The 19,560-nt window shown below is 39.5% G+C and overlaps 2 protein-coding genes across 4 annotated transcripts; one reads left to right on the top strand and one right to left on the bottom strand.

Annotated features, from left to right (window-relative positions):
- Nucleotides 1-4,402: 4,402 nt before the first annotated feature.
- Nucleotides 4,403-9,125, bottom strand: TMEM52B (transmembrane protein 52B). Its single transcript, XM_068653640.1, has 5 exons — nt 8,622-9,125; nt 7,969-8,012; nt 6,658-6,696; nt 5,511-5,677; nt 4,403-5,066 (listed from the first exon to the last, which is right to left on the bottom strand). The coding sequence occupies exons 1-5, from the start codon at nt 8,667-8,669 to the stop codon at nt 4,816-4,818; spliced, it is 549 nt and encodes a 182-aa protein (XP_068509741.1). The 5' UTR covers nt 8,670-9,125; the 3' UTR covers nt 4,403-4,815.
- Nucleotides 9,126-11,714: 2,589 nt separating this feature from the next.
- On the top strand, nt 11,715-19,203 carry LOC137841096 (C-type lectin domain family 7 member A-like). 3 transcript variants are annotated; one of them, XM_068653585.1, is made up of 6 exons: nt 11,721-12,781; nt 14,630-14,728; nt 15,076-15,225; nt 17,043-17,194; nt 17,800-17,918; nt 18,191-19,203. In XM_068653585.1, exons 1-6 carry the CDS (start codon nt 12,694-12,696, stop codon nt 18,351-18,353), a joined length of 771 nt encoding a protein of 256 aa, XP_068509686.1. In that variant the 5' UTR covers nt 11,721-12,693; the 3' UTR covers nt 18,354-19,203. The 3 variants fall into 3 exon arrangements, with proteins under 3 accessions (XP_068509696.1, XP_068509705.1, XP_068509686.1); XM_068653595.1 differs by lacking the exon at nt 17,800-17,918 and having other exon boundaries at nt 11,715-12,781; XM_068653604.1 differs by lacking the exon at nt 17,800-17,918 and having other exon boundaries at nt 11,718-12,781; nt 17,043-17,180; nt 18,191-18,362.
- The last annotated feature ends 357 nt before the right edge of the window (nt 19,204-19,560 follow it).

Genomic DNA, 19,560 nt, shown 5'->3' with positions numbered 1-19,560 from the left:
GAATGATGTTAGTACAGGAAGCATCATCGACTTGTTTCTGTCTGTGCTTAGACACGTGGACATTTCCCCATGGTTGCAGGTAGTGTCAGAGGATCTCAGAAGGGTGAGTCAGAAGCAAGGCATCATTTTTGTTTAGACCTGGAGAAAATGCTGGTTTTGTGGCATAGTTCTTTTCACCCATGTTTGGCCTCCTTTTTGCTTCCTAATTGCCTGCACCATAGCAGTTGCTAAGTTTACAGATCTGTCGAGAAGTAGCTGCCTTTTCCTCAAGAGAAGATTTTTTCTTGCCTGTTTCACCCAGGCCATCAGCCCACTGTAGCTGTTTTACAGACTGATCTCAAACTCCTGTTAATCACTGTTTCCAACTCCAGGATTATATATATATAAACATGTATATATATACACGGATATATATATATCCATATATATATATATATATATATATATATACATGTAGCTCAGGATACTGAGCTAACATCTAGGTTGAAATTCTGTTACAAATAGGAGAAAAGTTTTGGGGTTCTTCCGTGGTCTGATGCAAAGACATGGGCCATGAGAGCATTGCTAGGTGACCTCTCCTCCCTCAACAAATCCCATGTGAGGATTACAAATCCCCTTACTGAACTTTTTCTGTCCTGATGATGCAGCCCTGAATACGCAGCCACAACGCTTGCTCCTCCCACTTTCTGCTTCCTCCCCAACAGGCACTGAATTCCCAGCCTCTCCGCCAGCTCAGTAAAAACAATAACGTCACTGGCACAACGGCAGGCAGGAAGATGATACATGCAGAAGCAGTAACAAACAGCTAGGCATCTGACTTAGAGTTCTTATTAAAATGTCAGCCCATGGGCATGTGACAAACCCCACATTCTGGATCCATGTGCTAGAGGGTGGAACTGGAAATGAGGTTGGTTGTTTTTCCTACACTGAACTCCAAGCACAAAGTGGTTCCCAGAGTGGCCAAACAATGGGCGCTTTCTTAACTTTGAGTGTCAGAAGAACTCTGAGCATGTCGTGTATTGCTGTGTCTGCAGATCAAGCAGGCAGAGCTTCGCTTTAAAAGAGATTCCCCAAGTACTGCCAGTGCTGTAGCCATAGAAACAAGAGATAAAAATATTTACTCAGAATGCAGGGGCAGGGGGCTGCAGCCCGTGCTGTGCTACGCAGTGCTCCTGGGGCAATGCTAGGATCTCTACAGTATTCGGCTGTAAGGTGTATCTACATAACTGGCCAAAATTCCATGACTTGAACATAAAATTATCCCTGTTATTTGCCTTATGTTTTTTGAAGGTGTCGTCATAGGTGGATATCTCTTGAGCCAACCCTGGAGCTGCTGTTTACTTATATCAGCTACCTGAAACTCAGGATTCCCATGGATATCTCTTTCATTAGTACCTCCACTTGGGTCCTTATTCCATTTGCATCTCCACAGGATGATTTTTTTTAATATTTTATTTTATTTTATTTTATTTTATTTTATTTTATTTTATTTTATTTTATTTTATTTTATTCTGTAGTACGCTTCACGCATATCAAAGCCTGTCTTGTCAGAAAACTTCTACTTTGTAGGCTGAATCTCAACCAAAGAAGGCATACCTGAAGTCACTTGCAATTCTGCTCTGCTGTCTGTCCATGGGCAGTTCCCCAATCCTTGCCTGATGTGTCTGCTGTATCTGCTGTGACCTGTCACCAGTTTCTCTTTATGCTGAATTTATAGCAGCCACAAAAACATTATGTGCAGGTTGGTTCTGGGTAAGGGCACAGGGTTAGTCACTCCCAGCAAACAATGATTAACGGTGTAGATCTTTCAACGGTGTAGATCTTTTCCTTTCTTCTAGGAAATGTCTCGCTATTGTCTATGCTGAAGTCTCATCTCACTACTTAATTTTCTAAATTTTCTACAATTCCTTAATTTTCTACAGTTTCCTCAATTTTCTACAGTTTCTAAAAAGCTGCTCAAACAAAGCCTAAGATTATGTTATGAAAAACAGAACCCTTTTATTTATTTTCCAGGTATGTCATTCTTTATTTGGGGACAGTTCATGTCCTTATTAATTTTAAATGAGGGGAAAACTGTTGCTACTTGATTTTTTTTTTTTTTAATATTGCATAAAAGAAGTAGTTCTTAATGTTCAATAGTATTTAATGTTTATACTTCATTTTCATTCTGAAAGCATAAAAGATCCCAGAAAGCTTATTAGCCATTATAAAACAACACAGAAGATATATTCAAAAACCAGGCTCTATAGTGAGATGTAACCACCTACAATGGAGAACAAAACAGCCAAATAACTACAAATAGCAGTACCAAGTAGTAGCTTAGCTCTGTAAATAAGCATACTATACTTTTATGGGGTGTGGTTCTGCTTTACTTATTTATTTATTTTTTCTCCCCAAAAAGTACACGTGGTCTTTATTGATTAAGTCCTCGTTTTTAGATTGTTTCTGGAAGAGAGAACTTTGCCAGTTCATAGCAGAGCTAAGAACAAGAGTAAATTGTCTCCAGTCAATGACACCTAATTGTTGCTATTAGATACTATCTCGTACCATTACCTAGAGTCTGTAGATCTGTTACTACTTTATCTATCTATCTATTTATTAATCTGGTTGTTTCATGTCCTGTAGGCTCTGAGTATCTGATTCATTGCTAGAGTTATAAATATTTTCTCTGAAATTGCTCATCTGAAATCACTTTAGTAGGAAACTATCCCTTAACAAGTGAAGTTACGTCTATCATTATTGTCACATTATTTGATCTCTTGCCAGCAAAAAAGCCTTGAGGTGTCTGCTCTACTATGTTACAATTAAGTGTGAGACATGCGAAGAAGAATGTGAGCAGATGGAAAAGTGCAAGAGAGTTAGACTATACTGGCTCTGTTCAGGGGAAATAAATCAGCAGGTAATACCCAGCTCTGGGTACAAGTGACATGTAACTTTTTCCTTGAAATGGAGAAAGGAGATAGTAAAGGTTGTGTGCTGTGAAGGAAGGGGAAATCAAGAATTTTAAATCTTCCCTTTTTATTGCACATCTTATCAAAATTACAGTGTAATTATTATTTAAAATTCTTAAAAACTGTTAATTCCTGTTCTACTAGTCATGGGAGGAATTCCAGCAGCAGGATTGCTGCCCTGTGGAGCACGTCTGCCATCTCATGTTAAATGCACGCACAGCTCAGCTCTCGGCCGCCTGTGTTCACAGGCAGGAAGAAAGGGGTGGAGGCAGTGGGGGAATGGTATGTTCCAAGTGGAAACGATTGTGAAGACTTCCAGGAAATTTCTGGTCTTGATAGTGCTTGACACATGTTCAGCCAATTCAAATGTCTCTGTTTGCTTCAGGCTTTGACTGTACAGTAAACAAGAGCCTTCCAGGAAATGCTCTGCAGCTTGCTGGAGAAGTCAGTCTTAAACTGGACTTCAGAGACCAGCTGATGAAATAGGTCACACTATTAGATGTTTCACAAACAGTTACTCTTATTTCAAATGTATTGTAGAGCAGGAAAGACATAACCTTATATGTCATTTATTTTATTCTAGATTATCATTCATTAATGGTACAATTAGCTAACGACTATGTAATTCGGAAAAAGTTTGTGATCTAGGAAATTGAGACCCTCTTTCAATTCTCTTATTGGATATAAAATTTCTGCGACTGGGCAAGGTCTAGGACGTCATCAAAGATGTTTTGGTTTTTCAGTTCTGCTTTATGTTGTCCCTGAAGGTATCTTAGCAACCTTCTCTAAATTCCTTTCTAAAGTTTTCCATGGTTTTAATTTCAACAGCAGTTATGTTCCTAAACACATTTGGCAACCTGGTTCTTTCTCTTAACTACAAAATGACCACGTTTCTGTATTTCACAGGAGTATTGTGAAGATCAACATTATTATAGCAGAAAGGGCTGTGCAGGCACTTCAAACAGATGTGAAGTCCATGACCTGTGCATTCATATCAACATCAACACACACATGCAGTTAATTCATGACTGCTTATTATTTGATATTGGATGTTTCTTATTCTTTAATGTTTTTGGTTGTTGAACCTGGGATAGAGATAATACCAATGTAATTCAGCTGTCACCCTGTCTTGATTCCCTAGTCCAAGGAACATTTAGAGATAGTCCATAACTATGCTCATCCAAACAGTTTGATGAATATTTCTGGATGATTCAACACCTTTATGTGGATCAGGAAAGACTCACATATTATCTCTATCTGAGAAATGGCTTAAATCTTTTAGATGATCTTATTTAGCTTGATCTGCTTTTGACTGCAACAGTAGGAATAACTGATATATGATATAATATGAAGGTAAATGAATTATGATTGAATTTTATTTCAGCAGTAGTGTTCCTGTTCCTGCTCCTCCCATTGTTTGATATGTTATCACAGGTTTATGTTATCATAGGTTTAATGGTATGAAAAGCTCTGCCATCTCCAGGAACCTTAGGCTGGAGGCAAGTACAATGAGGTAGCATCTGCCATCTCCCTGTAGGTCTCCAGCACCAGTGTGCAAAGTATCTCAGCACCTTGATCCTGCTACCTCTTTGATTGTACATGCAAAATGCGATTCTAATGACATCTGTGTGTAATAAATGGACCTGGGGAATGCCAATGGGTGATTATCTCAAGGAGGTATCGAAAGGAACCATCAAAATATGCTAGATCTTGAACTGTTTGGAACTTTAGTATCTTTTTTTTGTTTGTTTTGCCTTTGTCATTAGACTAAGGAGTTTAATCTGGTAATCCTAGTCCTGCCCAGAAGAACTAGCCTCTGAATGAAATTATTCTCTATTTTACTGTCATTCACTAAAAACAAGCACTAGCGTCCTGGGAGGGCTGGCAGGGCATCCTTGACCTCAGCAGATGTTTGCAGTTTTGCTTTGGGCACTGGATCCACATCTGTCACTTTCTGTCCGGCCTTGGCAACTGTGAACCTGCTCATGCGTAGAGCTTCCTCGTAGACTGGAGGGGTGTCGGATGCTGAGAGGGGTGATGTTCCCTGCAGAGTGTTATGGGAGTGTGCCACTGCTAGTATTCTCCTGGCAGCAGGTCCAAACACCGAATGGAGAGCTGGAAGGGAGGACACAAAAGCCATTTGCCTCATCCTGAAAGTACCGCACAATTAGAGCACAGTGCACAGGCTTTTCTGTCCCCATAGCCTGAATATTTTCCTTTACTACCCTTTCATCCTGCCCTAAAGGGAAGAATGAAACCCCCTCAGCAATATCCCATAATTGTCCTTCATCAAATGGCACCAAGGCCCCTGTAGCTGCCCTTAGTTCACCCAAGCACATCTTACAACCAATTCACCATATGACCATATTTGCTACATGAGGCTTTTTGAGCACCTTAATTCATAGTATTTACAGATGCCACTTTCCCAGCATCCTGCCTGGGATTTCCCTCTGTCAGCCCATTGGGGGACCTTGAGATGCCCCACCCTGGGCTTTTCACAGTACATCCCTTCACAGCAGGGTGTACTGAGGTCCCCAGCCTCTGTCAAAGCTAACTTACAGGTAATGGTATTCTGGAGGGTGCTGTCATGATCAAAAGCAATGACGGTGACCTCGTAGGGCTGAGGACCTGATTCGTCCCCTCCTTGATGGCAATGAAAACAGCATCTCATGCAGACAGAAACCAGGCCACACAGAAGAAGCAGTCCACCAATCACAACCACCAGCCTGGAAGGGGAGAGAAAACAGAATTTGAGCAGAAAAATCTTGTTTAGAGAGGGCATATTAAGATCTCTCCCTGCTTAAAGCAGGGCTAATATCAAAGCTAGACACAATTATCTGGGGCTTTGTCCAGCAGAGTTTGGACAGTCTGTGGTGATGGAGAGTCTGTGGCCCATCCTTTCAGGCACCCATTCCAGTGCAGCATCATCCTTAGGGTAAACATTTTTTATTCTATCTGACCTTCTACCTAATTTTCTGTCTGATCAGAACTTCCCTGGATGCAGCTTGGCCCATGGTCTTGGGTCTTTAAGCTGTGCAACTTTGAGAAAACTCTGGCTCTGTCTTCTTTTCAGATACACTTCAGCTTGTAGAAATCTGCAGTTAGGTCCCTTCCTCCCTGCCTCTTAGCTTCCTCCAGTCTGGACAGACCTAGTCCTTTCAGCCCCTCCTCACATACCATGTCCCCTGATTATTTTGTTGGCTTTCCAGGAACCTTGCTCCAGTTTATCAATTCTTCTTTTGTACTGGGGGAGCAAAACTGGACTAAATAATCCAGATGTGTCCTCATGGAGAGGAAAATCATACCTCTCAATCTGCTGGCTACAGTCTTACTAATGCAGCCTTGTAGATGTCTGACAACTGCCGCCCTTTTTATTCCCATCCTTAATTACTAAGGAAATGGACTGAAATTAGTAAAAAGATGAGCCTTTTAAAAGGCATACAGTGACATGAAGGCTTTATTAATATTGTGCTTGCAACTATACATGGAATAAAAAGGAGGCCTGTGGTGGCAAGTCAATGTTTGCCAAAGACAATGCAATGTCTAGGGGTTGGCTTGCTACTGCTGCAGAACATTAGAAGGTGTAAAGGGAATGTGGGGGGTAGCATCACCCTTCAGTGAGTTACAAGACCACATTTAATCCCACCATTTGCTACTGGAATTGTCCAGTGATACAGATCTTTAAAGTAATCATATGTCATCTTACCAGATATACCACAGACGGACCCACTCTATACCTGAACAGCTGAGAAAAAGAGATAAAAAAAGTAGTTAGACATAGAACAACAAATAAATGGAAAGATCCCCGCTGTATCCTCTTCCAGCTTCCCTCACACTCCTGTGTTACACTGCAGCTTGTAAATGACAGAAAATATGAGAAAAACACAGTATTTCATGTAGGAGGCAGTTGCCCAACCTCATCGATCTTCTTGTCAGATGAGTTTCCCTTCTGTTTTGCTTTATCTCTTAGTTGTTCCCCTGATATTTGTGCCCGACCAATTTGATTTGCAAACCTTAGGAACTGCATCATGTTATAATTTCTGAATTTCCTTTCTTTTTTTTTTCACAATTCAGTCTGACTAATGCTATGTTTTACTTTTTTTTTTTTTTTTTTTTTTTTCTTCTGACTTTCTCATTGATTTTTTTCTGTCCCTTTGAGTACATTTTGGATACTGTGTTGTATGTTCCTTTAGTTTCAGTCAGTTGACCTGTCTGTGCATTTTTAAAGATATTTATTTAGTCAAAACAGAATCCTCGTAGGACATTTTCCACATTTGTTTTAGAATGGAGCAGAATGGAACGGAACAGAATGGAACGGAATGGAAAGGAACGGAACGGAACGGAACGGAACAAAACAGAACAGAACAGGATAGAATAGAATTCAATGCAACAGTTCAGTTGGAAGGCATCTTCAAAGGTCATCGTGCCTAACTGCCCTCTTCAGGGCTAAACAAAAGTTTAAGCATATTAATAAGGTCATTGTCCAAATGGTTCTTGAACACTGACTGTCACAGGGCATCAAACAGCTCTCTAGGAAATATGCTCCAGTATTTGACCACCATCATGGTAACGAAAATTTTCCAGATATCCAGCCTGAACCTCTCCTGGCACAGCTTTGTGCCATTCCTGTGTGCCCTTCACTTGTCTTGTTTTCTGTTATTCTTACAAATAACACCACCATTCAGCAAAGAAATATATTTTAAAAACAAGTTTTTAAGGAAAGGTTAATTACAAATGCATAATCTCAGCTAATCAAAATTACACCAGAACACTATTAATCGTTAGAGTTATCCAAATAGGGAACAGAAACAGTACTGCATGATGAATATGTTGAATAGGTAGCAACCAATGCACTTAAACTTCAAAGCAATGGGCATTTTATGTAAGTTTTCCGTAGTCAAAATGAAAGTAAGCTTTTCTGGAAAATGTTTGTCACCATGTTATTAACACTGATGTCCACTACTAACTTTGACCTTCACAGTTTTCTTAAAAGAGTGCAAGATCTCCAAATACTCACAATTCAGCATTGAGACACCCTTCCTCGCCCCTCACTTGGGGGAACTAGAAGGAGAAAAACAAATAAGATATGCAACATTTGTTTCTGTCACCTAGACAGTTACCAGTCTGAATTTCCTATGGAAAGGTCTCACTGTTATCTTCAACAATTTCCCTGTATATTCTGCTGTAGACTTAAAGTTACTGTGATGGCAACTTCACCATTTCACATCTTAACTTCACATAGTCAATAAAATCCTATTTAACATTGTTTCCAGCACAGACTCCAACTTCCCTTTGCACTCACCACAAGTTTCCCTTTTCCCTTATATGTAGCTATGCCATACTACAGATGTAAATCCTTCTCCATGCTCAAATATTGGGAGTGTATATATATGGGGAGTACATATTACACTCACATCAATTTGAATTTGTCTCTGTCTCTCCAGCACTCCTACCCTTCTCATTCTTCTGTCTTGCGTACCCTGACCTCTGCGTTATCATCCCTGGAATAACAGCAATTATTCTTCTCTTCTGCATTTGATATGCCCAATTATTTCTAGTATAACAGAAATTCCTGTTATTATCAATTGCTAACAGCTGTCCAGCTTTCCAAGGTAACTCCACAACTAAGTAGAGACCATAGGAAAAGGGACTGAACTTGGTGTGACTTACCTGTAAGAAACACCCTAAAACAAAGCAGATCATGACAAGGCTATGCATCTTGAAGGGGTGCTTCTGTGGCCTCTTGCTGGCTCAAGCTTCTTGGTGACTTTTCCTCTTGTTAGATTCTGTTCATCTTCACCTATTCACTGATTAGAATAAAGAGCACACTCCTCGTATGTTGAATCCAGTCTCTTCCCACTCTACCTGTTTCAATCTGCCTCTGGGTCTGTCCTTTGTCTCTATTTCTCGGGTTTTTGTTTTTACTCTTCTGTTCTCTGTCACCGACAACTCCTGTTTGGTTCTGCCTGTCACCTTTTGTTATTTTCTTGATATGCTTCTTCGTCTCTTTTGAAGGGTTCTCTGAAACCTTCCAGTCAGATCAGGAGAAAAGCGGTACTTAGGAGTTCTTACTTTAGATGTTGAACTAGTTCAATGAAGGGCATCAAGAGATCTCTGCAGATCTGAACCTTCTCTTCTGTGAGCAGAAAGGGTCTGAGTTTGTTCATTACAAATTATTCCTCTCCCCGCCCCTACCCTGAGGGGAGTGGGTTGAAGGTCATGTTATTGACCTGTTTAAATGTGTATCAGATTCTTCTCCCTCCTCCAGTACTTTTTCTGCCCCTTACCAATTCAGATTCAACCTATTGACTTTATCCATGTGATCAATGTCTAGAGTGTGTTACAACTGGGAAGTTCCTGCTAGGTGAAAGAGTTTGCAATATAATAAATAATTGTGCACATATATGCATATACTATGCCTCCTGGATCTTCCACTTTAAGGCTCTGCCATCATGCCTGTTACCTGGTAGTCTCCTGCTATGTCAGTCCTGCAACTATCAGTCTGCTTACTTCTCTCTCACAGGTCCCAGTCTTGAATGTCCTGCATGGCCAGCCAAATCTCCCCAAATACTTTGCATCATAGGGGATGCATGTTGATACTCCTATCTGGATACAATAAGTCCTGCAATTAGTCAAATTAGAAGGTTCCATTCAACAACCTGTTAATGTTCTTTACTTTGTAGAGCTGCTTTGGATTTCTGTTACTGCTTATGACTAGTCAGAATATGATTATTGCATAAAATTGTGTTCATGTTCTCTTTCTCTTTTGAATAGCTAAAGCAGAAAAAATGCTCATTAATAATGTTACTATTTGTGTTTGGGAACCACCTGGGACTGGTGTATAAGTATGTGTTAAGGGCAGGATAGCAACTAGAGAGACTTGTTGTTCCATGTTGCATTCACATTAAGCTGGTGAATCATTAGCCTTGGTGATGCATTTTAGAGTTGCAGAGCAGAACCAATTAATTCATGAACATAATGCACAGTTACAAGGCAGGCTAAAAAACATTTACCATTCTCTAATTATAAAAGTAGTGGTGCAGTGTAAACATTCCTTAACATTATTCTCTGTCTCTTTCTCTCTCTCATTGCTTTTGTTTCTAAATTAGTTTACTACTGGAAGAATGTTTCTGCATCCTGGTGGACAAATAAGAAATATAGAAACATGAGCTAACAGCTTTCTGTTTGTGTGGGAAGTGGACAATATTATTTTTTTCTCTTTCTCCTTAAACTCTTTTGTGTATTATAATAATTTTATTGGAAGATCTCTGCCAAACACAAGGGTGGTAGAACTAGATGATCTTTAAGGTCCTATCCAACTCAAACCATTCTATTATTCTACGGATCTATGGAAGTTCGAAGAAAAGACACAAAAGAACTGTAAAATAGCTTTTCTTGTGTGTACAACTTTTAAAACTGTTAGAATAAAATGTGGAAAAGAAGAGCAAATTATCAATGTTTTTCAGGGGATTTTTTGTTCATAATTCAAAAGATTACCAGTTGATTTTTAGCTGAAATTCAGTCTCATAAGAATTTCAAATTCTAGAAAGACCAAACTGAAGAAATATCAGAGTGGTTAAAAAGAAATCTAATGAAAAAGCATCAGTGTAGCATGAAGATCTGACCCATCCAAAAGCATGCCATAACTCACTCTTGCTGAATTTCATTGATCATTCTTTTTCTATTTATATGGTATTGCCATCAATACTGTGTTTCTAGTAACCTGTCTGTGGCCCTGTCATCCAACAAATATTTCAATTTCTCCACTTTCCCTTGATATTTTGCCTCAGTCATCTCTATATTTTATTTGTCTTTGCTTTAATTTATTATTTTATTTTATTATTGAAGTAAAAGTTTTCTTTCATATTTTCCCTTAGCACCTTTCAGATGGTTCTAAAAATGTGATCAGACTCTTACAGAATTGCTAAAACAAACAAAAATGTCCCATCACTGACTTTTCATTGTTCTTTAACATAGTTTAAAATCTAATAGTCCAAGCAACAGTAAACTATGTGATTTCCACATATCTTTCCTTGGATTCTAGAGAAAGCAGATCTGAGTGTGGGCAGAAGATACTCTTGTCCTGTCTCAGCTATCTGGTTCTGGTTGTATCAAGGGATGGATGTCAAGCCTGTTTTTTATTTCTTAGTTAGCATGATTTTAACTGGGAGTAAAACTTCTTAAAGCATGGAAAAAGGGCTGCTGTACTGCTTACTCTTGGAAATCTTTCAGAAATTGCTGCTTGATCCCTCTTATTCTTCAAATGAGTATTCCACCAAAGCCAGCTTGATTAGTCATACCCAATACTTCTCCAGGGATATTTAGAAACGTAAAATTCAGAAGACATTTGGGACTCATGAGGGCCCCTGATACTATTGCTGGTGTAGCCAGACATCATGAAGGTTTTTATATATTTTACAATGGATGATGATAATCCAAAAGGGTTCTGTCACTTGTGAAACAAAACTGTATCTTTGTCAAATGAACTAGGTGCAAAGGAGCAGAACACTTCCACATTTCATGTTCCTTCCACTGATGGCATAATGGTTATTGAGAGAAGGTATGACAGAAGATTCAGAAGCACCATCTCACTGGGGACAGGCCAAGACACTCCTGGAAATTAACATCTATTGGCCTCTCTGTGTCTTCTGCCCAGATGCTGGGGTCTAAGTTACTGTACTAATTTCTTCCACTCTAAGATAAAAGTTTGGGATTCTGTGCTATTTGGTGCTCTTCCTCTGTCACAGAGATTCACAGATGGTGAGGCCAGCAGTTCTTGAGCTGTGTGCAGCAGTGCCACATGCAATAAAACAGAAGGTTCAGGTTTCATTCCTGCCTTTTTTTCTGCAGACATAGAAATACTGGTAAACTTGCTAAACTTCTCCATCATACTACCAGCACTCAGTGTTCTAGAGACCATGGGGCAGACTCTCAAGCTGATGGGTGACTCTTCCTTGGATGCAGTGGCAACTCCTAGCACAATGACTTGCTGCTGTGCTCTGTTAGTTGTTCTTGCTAAAAGGAGGGAATTGTGATGTGTCGTATGTGACTGTGCCTAGGCTGCTTCTAGGCCTGAGATAGGAAGGACAGCTGGGAAACTTTTTCATGTTCCAGGAATGGGCAATGGCTTTGACAAACCTATGTGCTACCCCATCAGGACATTTGAGATGTGCTCATAAACAATAAGCAAAGGAATAGTTCCCACTTAATTTTACCTCCATTCCTCCTCATAGCAAGTAAGACTGGGGAGCCATTTTGGCTACATTTTCTGAATATTAATCACTGGAGAATAAAACCAGGAAACAAATGTTCCTGATGCTGAAAAACTTCAAGGAATAGTTTAGACATAATCCAAAATTAACATCAGTTCCCTTTTAACTCTTGTCTTCCTTCTTTTTCTTTCTACAGAAAGGATGCAGTCCCCAGACTGGGTAACTATGCATTTGTTCCATTAATCGAAAACTGAAGATTTCCATGCCCCATTGCAATCTGCATACACAGGAGAGTTAAATACTATTCCATGAATCCATTTTAGAAGCTTCTGCTGCATGTAAATAACCCTGGCACCTCTGTGTCATGAAGTCCTTGAGAATGTGCAAAAAAAACAACCTTCTGACTTCTATATGAATCACTCTCTCAACTCCCAGTGACACAGAGCATATATCTGATCCCAGCCAGAACCTAAGCTCTGTTTCTTCTGTGGAATCAACGCAACCTTTGATTACTCCTGTAGCCTTCAGAAATGACCGAAGAAGTGACATATGCAGACCTGAAGTTTGTGACATTGGAAAAATTACAAACCAAGGACATCCAGACTGCCAGAGCAAAAGGTAGTGTTGATGTTGGGTGGGGACAGCTCTCCACAGGGCAAACTTTCACCTTGGATAATATTTTGATGTGGCACTCAGAGGAGATTGTCACCTACGTGTTTCCAAAGGGAGACCTTTGGACTCAAATCTTTAAAGAAATTGGAGGGACAGAAAAATGGCAGGATGTTAAAAAGAATGTAAGCCTGGAGAAAGGGAAAAAAGTGCTTAGATTTGAGAGACAATTAGAGTTGTGGGATGCAGTTAGGGGAAAAAAAAAAAAAAAAAAAAAAGCATGTTCAGGCTAGATATCAAGTGTCAGGTCCTAGAAGTTAGTGAAGTAATCTAAGGAACTCTGTAAAGGTCTTTCAACTTTAATCATTTAAATATGAGTAACTGAAATAAATGCTAAGAAAAGCAGGTTATATATTGGGGGGGTGTGGGTGAGGATGAACATATTTGTACTTTAAAAATCATAAAAAATATGCTATATAGCTTCACAGAAGACCCAAAGGAATGTGGGAACGTGGCTGATCACAAATCTGTACTCTGTACTGTACACATTAGTGCTTTTAAATTGCTCTGTATGAAAGGTATGAGAAAAACAAAGAGATTTTATGTTCCAGCCTGAGTAACTAGATGAATTTATTAGGCTAGCAGTTTAAAGAGCTCTTTCTGAAATGTTTTTTTCCTTATTAGCTAGTCTGTGATTATTTCATACTTATTTTTCAAGGGTTCTTTGTATTTTATATTTGGAGGTTGAAGCTGAATTCCTAATAGTCTAGTAGGGTTAATCCCAACTGTTAGGTTAGAGGGTTAGGGAACACAGGAAATAAAAGACAGAAGTATCAGAGGTGGGTATCCCAGTTATTTCTGTCGGTGACTTCAACATAATTTAAGTATTCTTACTGAAGTGTTGCACTGGAGTCTACCAAAAGAAGACAAAAGACATGAATCACAAGATTAATTCCCAGTTTGGCAGGTTAGGCATCCAAAAGTCAAAATACACCAATATCTCAAAGCATATGAAAATTCTGACCATGTTTTGAGCCAAATGTTTCCTTGATGGTCTTTTCACACGTGTGAAAGTCTATGCCGTTTAGCTTTATTTGTTCAATTTGTATTCTCTTAATACTTCATAGCTAAACTAATCTCTATGGCCTACTCACTTCCTAGCCCCAAATTCCTGAGGAGGACTGGTCACAGACAAATGGCAGGACAATTTTTTTAATGTAATACCACTTACTGGTATACTGGAATCTCAGCAATTTACTGGGCAGAGTACTGGTCAAGTTGTCTTGTGCAATGTAGGATCCGGAGACATAAAGATGAGAGATGCCAGTGTTCAGTTTTGGGATCCTCAGTACAAAAGTCATGGACATGCTGGAGATAGTCTGAAGAAGGGCTATGAAAAGGATTAAGGGAATGAAGTATCTTATATATGAGGAAAGGCTGAGAAAACTGGGACTCTTCAGCCTGGAGAAGAGAACGATCAGGGTGGTGGTGTGTATTTGTGTGTTTCTCTTTAATGTATTCAAATACCTGGAAAGAAGCTGTAAACAGTGGTGCCTACTGCTAAGATAAGAGGCAGTGGGCACATACTGGAAACAGGAAGTTTCTTCTCAACATTAGGAGACATTTTACTACGAGGGTGCCTGAGCACTGGCACAGGTTGCCCAGAGAGGTTGTGGAGCCTTCTCCTCTGGAGGTATTCAAAAGCCATTTGGTCATGGTCCTGGGTCACCTGCTTTAGGTGGTTCTGCTTGAGCAGAGGGGGATGGACCAGACAACCTCTAGAGGTCCCTGCCAGCCTCAGACATTCATTGATTCTGCGCCTGTTCTTGATACTTTCCTTCTTTTTGTGTATCTTAGGGTCTCGCAGTCGATCTTCCTGTTGGCAGCTGGCTGCAATGGTGATTGGGGTCATCTGCCTAAGTTCAGTGGTAGCCACAGGAGTCTTAGCAGCCAAGTGTAAGTATGGTCACAGAAGGGATGCTCAGAGCTGTATGAACAACTAGAAGCAATTTAAGGAAAACAATTAGCCTAAAGAATTAATGGGGGAAAAAAAAAAAAAAAAAAAAAGATCCCTTTCTGGAAGAATTTACCTACTCAGGAGACTCCACAGACTTCAAAATCATGATGTAGTATGTGTCAGGATGTAGATATGTCTTATGTAGTACACACAAAGTGTAGGTAGGTCAAGTATATTTGGTTTTGGGGAGGAATATGCATCTTTGGTAAGTTTATTTGGGTGACATTGAACTCTATGCCTTTAGTATTAATGGAACAATTTCATTCTTGTTTTACTGTCATTCAAGTCATCTTGGTCTGCCACACTGTGCGTGAAAGGGATGAAAACTTCACCCTGCAAAAGGCAATTATGGAAAACCTCAGCCAGCAGTTGGAGCACCTCCAGGCTCAGAATTTGAACTTGTCAGAAACTGTAAAGCAACTTGCCACCTCCAGAGGTACATACTGGTGGGAAGAAGGTGATTCCACCTCATGGTAACCACAAATATAATTGTTTTCTATCAAAAATATTGAAAGGAAAGTTTAAAATCTCTAAAATTGCTCTGAATTGTTTCTTTGGAAAATTAATTTCTGGTGAATCAAAGAGAAGACTGCATTTCCATTTTTTTAAGTATCAGTCTCTTTGAAGTATGTTTACTGACTTTTTGCAATGGAACTTTTTTAAATCCTAAAGCAAATAAACATTTTAATTCAGAAAGCACCCCAATGATGATACTTTCGTTTTTATATTAAAAAAAATGTGTTTTCAATAGGCAAATTCATTGATGCCACCATTCCCCCTTTGTTGTTGTCAGTTTCAGCGAATTATCATGAAAAAAAAATAAATCGTGGAAAATTCCTACTAGCTCTAGTTGTCTGGAATGCTTTGACCACCCAAGACATCTTCATTCTGTTATGTAGTGGATGTAGCAGAGCAAATACTGCTGACCTCTACCAAATAGGTTTGGAATCACTGGCCTTAACAGTTTACGGACCATATCCAGAGGGTATATTTCAACTTGTGTAAAATAATGGTTCAAACCTTTAATATTGAATGGGCTAAATATGCTAGATTATCACATAATGGAGGGAAGAGAATCATTATAAATGAAAGGTTTGTGAAAGAGTGACAAGATTATCATCTTTGTAGAAGTCTGGATTTGAATTTAACAGAAACCAGAAGCTACTTGTAAGAGTCAAGTGCACTGCACTGTGCTATCTGTTGCCATCCAGCATCAAGTCCCCATATTCCCAGCTGGTACTGAGTTGTTATAATATCAAATTGCCTTGTGAACTGCAAAACAATAGTCATGATCCACCCAGTAGGTTGGACCCAGTTCCCAGAGTTCTCCAAAATATTTTATCTGGCAGGCCTTTTTGCCGCTTGTGATTATTTCTGTTTCCAACTAGAAAATGGATTTTCTAGATTGTGCAAGAGTGGTGGAAAAAATAAGTATTTTGAATTCTCACTGGCTTCAGTATTACCCAGGGCCCCAACAAGCAGCTAACAGAATAATGTGGCAGAATGAGCCAAAGTGCAGCTGTCAGAAAGGTATTTTTGGAAGAACAATGTGTGCAATATCTTTCACTTTGTCTGGCCAGCACTATCTGCCATCTGCATGCTGAATCCATAGCATATATGAAATGCTGCCAGAGAAGTTCCAGTATAAGTTGCTTTGCAAAGCATATAGGAGGGAAGAGCTGACCCTTAAGTTGTTAGCAAGAAACTGAAAGTTCACATAAATAGAGATGACCCCATATGACTGAAAGTCTAGGTTCCCTCTACCTGTATGCCCACCTAGATCCATGTCTCTGTGAACATAAATCAATCGTCAAAATTTCCTCTAGTTGTACTATACTAACACTCTCTTACCAGCAGTTATCCCATTGTATGGAGAAGAAAGAAGCATACCCCAGCACTCCATCTCATTGTGAAGCTGGCAGCTGCTTCAAATACAGTGCAAAAATCAGTCATTATCAGTTCTACAGTTCTGGATTGCATACACATATTTTCACAGGCTTTCTGCTCATATTCCAAAAATCTTTAGTATTTGTTTATCTGATTTTAATTTTGAAATGTTATTCTGGCCTTCTGGCAACTGTGTTTATAAAGTCTCCCCTGAAGGCATGAATTTAGCTTCAGAATGAAAGAGGAGTTGCTGCTTCTCTGTGATAGAGAGGCTGTGCACTGCTCTTGTGATCTTGCAGAAATCAACTAGACTAGAAGAGACTGCCATCACTGACAAAGCTGATCAGGTGCTGTTTTGTTTTCAAGGATATAAATGTACTCCTTGTCCTGAGACCTGGCTGCAGTATGGGGAGAACTGTTACTACTTTTCAAAGGAATGGAAAACTTGGCAAGAAAGCAAGGCTCGGTGCTCTGCTCTGGAGTCCAGATTTCTTAAGATAGAGAGTAAGAAAGAGCTGGTAAAGATTCTTTTTTGTTGTTCTTTCCTTTTTCTAATTACATGCACCACATCTAATGTGGTCTGAACAGCCACTCCATCTTTCTACCGGAGCAGTATGTTTTGGCATGCATGTGCTGGACCAAACAACAAAAACTCAGTCTCTGCCTCTTTGAAGTCACTCTGCTTGTATTGTGGCTGTACTCTCTCTTATGTATCTTCACTGACTTCAGGAGAGTTAATTGAGACACACCAGTCTACATCTAGAGCCTCACTCCACCTCAGGTCAAATATAATTGAGCTAGTACTCATTAGCTTTAGAAGGGTGTTAGAAGGGAGTCGTTATCCTATGTCCTTTACCCAGCTATGTGCAGTCTGTGATTATCTCAATGACCATTTTAGCTAATAACTGCTAAAGGCTCTAGGCAGGTTAGTTTTCCTTACCTCCAAAATAGCAGATTGCTGCCAGGAGTAGGAGGCACTGCCCAGAGTCACTTGCAAAACAATGTTTATTACACACAGGTGTGAATACTTCACTTTAATTTCCTTCTTTCCTTTTCCAAATCATAGGCGGTTATGAATGAAGCAGGGATGTGATTCACAGGCTTCACATTTATTTCTGTGCAGGACTTTGTAATGCAATCAGCACAGTCTTACGGTTCGTATTCTTTCTGGACTGGGCTGTCTCACAATGGATCTGAGGGGCCCTGGCTATGGGAGGATGGATCAGCTTTCTCCACAGATCTGTAAGTGACTACGCAGATAGGAACAGACCAAGTCCATGCATATTTCTTGTGAACCAAAGGCAGGAGCCTTTAGCCACCATTTAGTACTCAGCTGCCCATCCCCACAGTTTATGATCAGATTGCTCATCACTTGTTTATTTATTCAGACAAGCCTCCATAAAAGAGCTTATATGCTAGTGTGGGTCAAATAGGTAGCAGCCATCATGAATTATTCTATTAGTCTGTGTTTTTTTTTAATGGGATGGTGAAAATCTTTGTTATTTTTTTCACAGGTTTCAGATCCAAGAAACCAGCTCAAGACCTTTCCTAGAGTGTGTGTGGCTTCAGGGTTCAAACATCGGTACTGCACAGTGTGGTGAATACAAATTTTGCATTTGTGAGAAAATGGTGGATCCTGCAGTGATTGAGCAAGTGAACTACTCAGACAGGCAGTAGTGTGCACAGCTTTGCAGAAAGCCTATCCTGTGATATGCTGTTGCAGGGACAGGTTCTGACCCTGGGTTTGCAATAAAGACAAAGAGTCTGAGCTCAGGTTAGCATAATGTCAGGGATACTATACTATAAAGTTGTCCTCTGGTGATGCACATCAGCTAGGCTCCTTGTGCTTTTTTTTTTTTTCTTTCTTTTTTTTTTCCCCAGGAACTTAATTCCCTCTTTTTTCTTTCAGGCCTTGTGTTCTTGTGTAACCAGTTCTATCCACATCTTATATATTCCATTCTAAGTGAAGCAAAATTAAGCACATGATTCCAGAACTCAATTTTATAGATTGATTCATATCACCAACAATCTGTAATCAATGTACATTAGCTAGGACAACACATACATGTTTTCAAAATGCATCCATTGGGTAATCACACATGAATGACATGAATGCCCATTTTACAATAAACTGCCAAATATTTGATTTATTTTCAGTCCCTACCAGCTGGTAACTGGGTGATACAAAGAAATCAGAGCCTGTATTAAAAGACAAAATACTACTAGTTCTACTGGTTAGATAGTAAAGTTTTGAAATGAGATTGCATCCCCTATGGGCTCATAAACCAGAAAGCAAATACAGAATACATTTTTATTGAGGAAAGTCACCAATTTTTAATGCCAAGGGTGCCAGTCCAACTGCTAGTGGATTCTGTTTCATCAGGTATTAGGGAAGAAGGCACATTCCTCTAAGACATCTGTCTTAATAATTATCTATGTCACATCTGATCTAGTTCTTTGATATCCCAAATCCATTTTCTATCCTGTTCTAGAATTTTACAACTGGAATAAATATTGCTACAAATGACTTTTTCTGTAGTGTGTCTTCTTGGTATGTCACTGCACACAGTAGGCTGAATAACCACCATAAAAGGGCCTTTATAATGATGCAACAGAAATGTTTGAAGTCCCACAGGAACAAACAAGTTTATGTTTTGGGACTTCTGTTCTTGTATGTATTTTGTTCTAATTTGAACCATTTGATGAAAATTGAACTGTAAGTTCCTAGCTATGGTGGTATCTCGGCAGGCTTGTAATTATGATTATTTCGGACTTGAAGCTGTGCATCGTAACTCTGCAGTAAGAACAGCCAACAAGTGTGCTTCATCCCACGCTAGATGGGTATTTAGCAATATGGTAATGATCTTAGTTATCTTAATTATGG

The sequence above is a fragment of the Anas acuta genome, chromosome 1, assembly GCF_963932015.1.
Source record: "Anas acuta chromosome 1, bAnaAcu1.1, whole genome shotgun sequence".
Classification (NCBI taxonomy): Eukaryota; Metazoa; Chordata; class Aves; order Anseriformes; family Anatidae; genus Anas; species Anas acuta.
The sequence above is the reverse complement of the archived record's forward strand: the minus strand, read 5'-3'. Positions and strand labels throughout refer to the sequence as shown.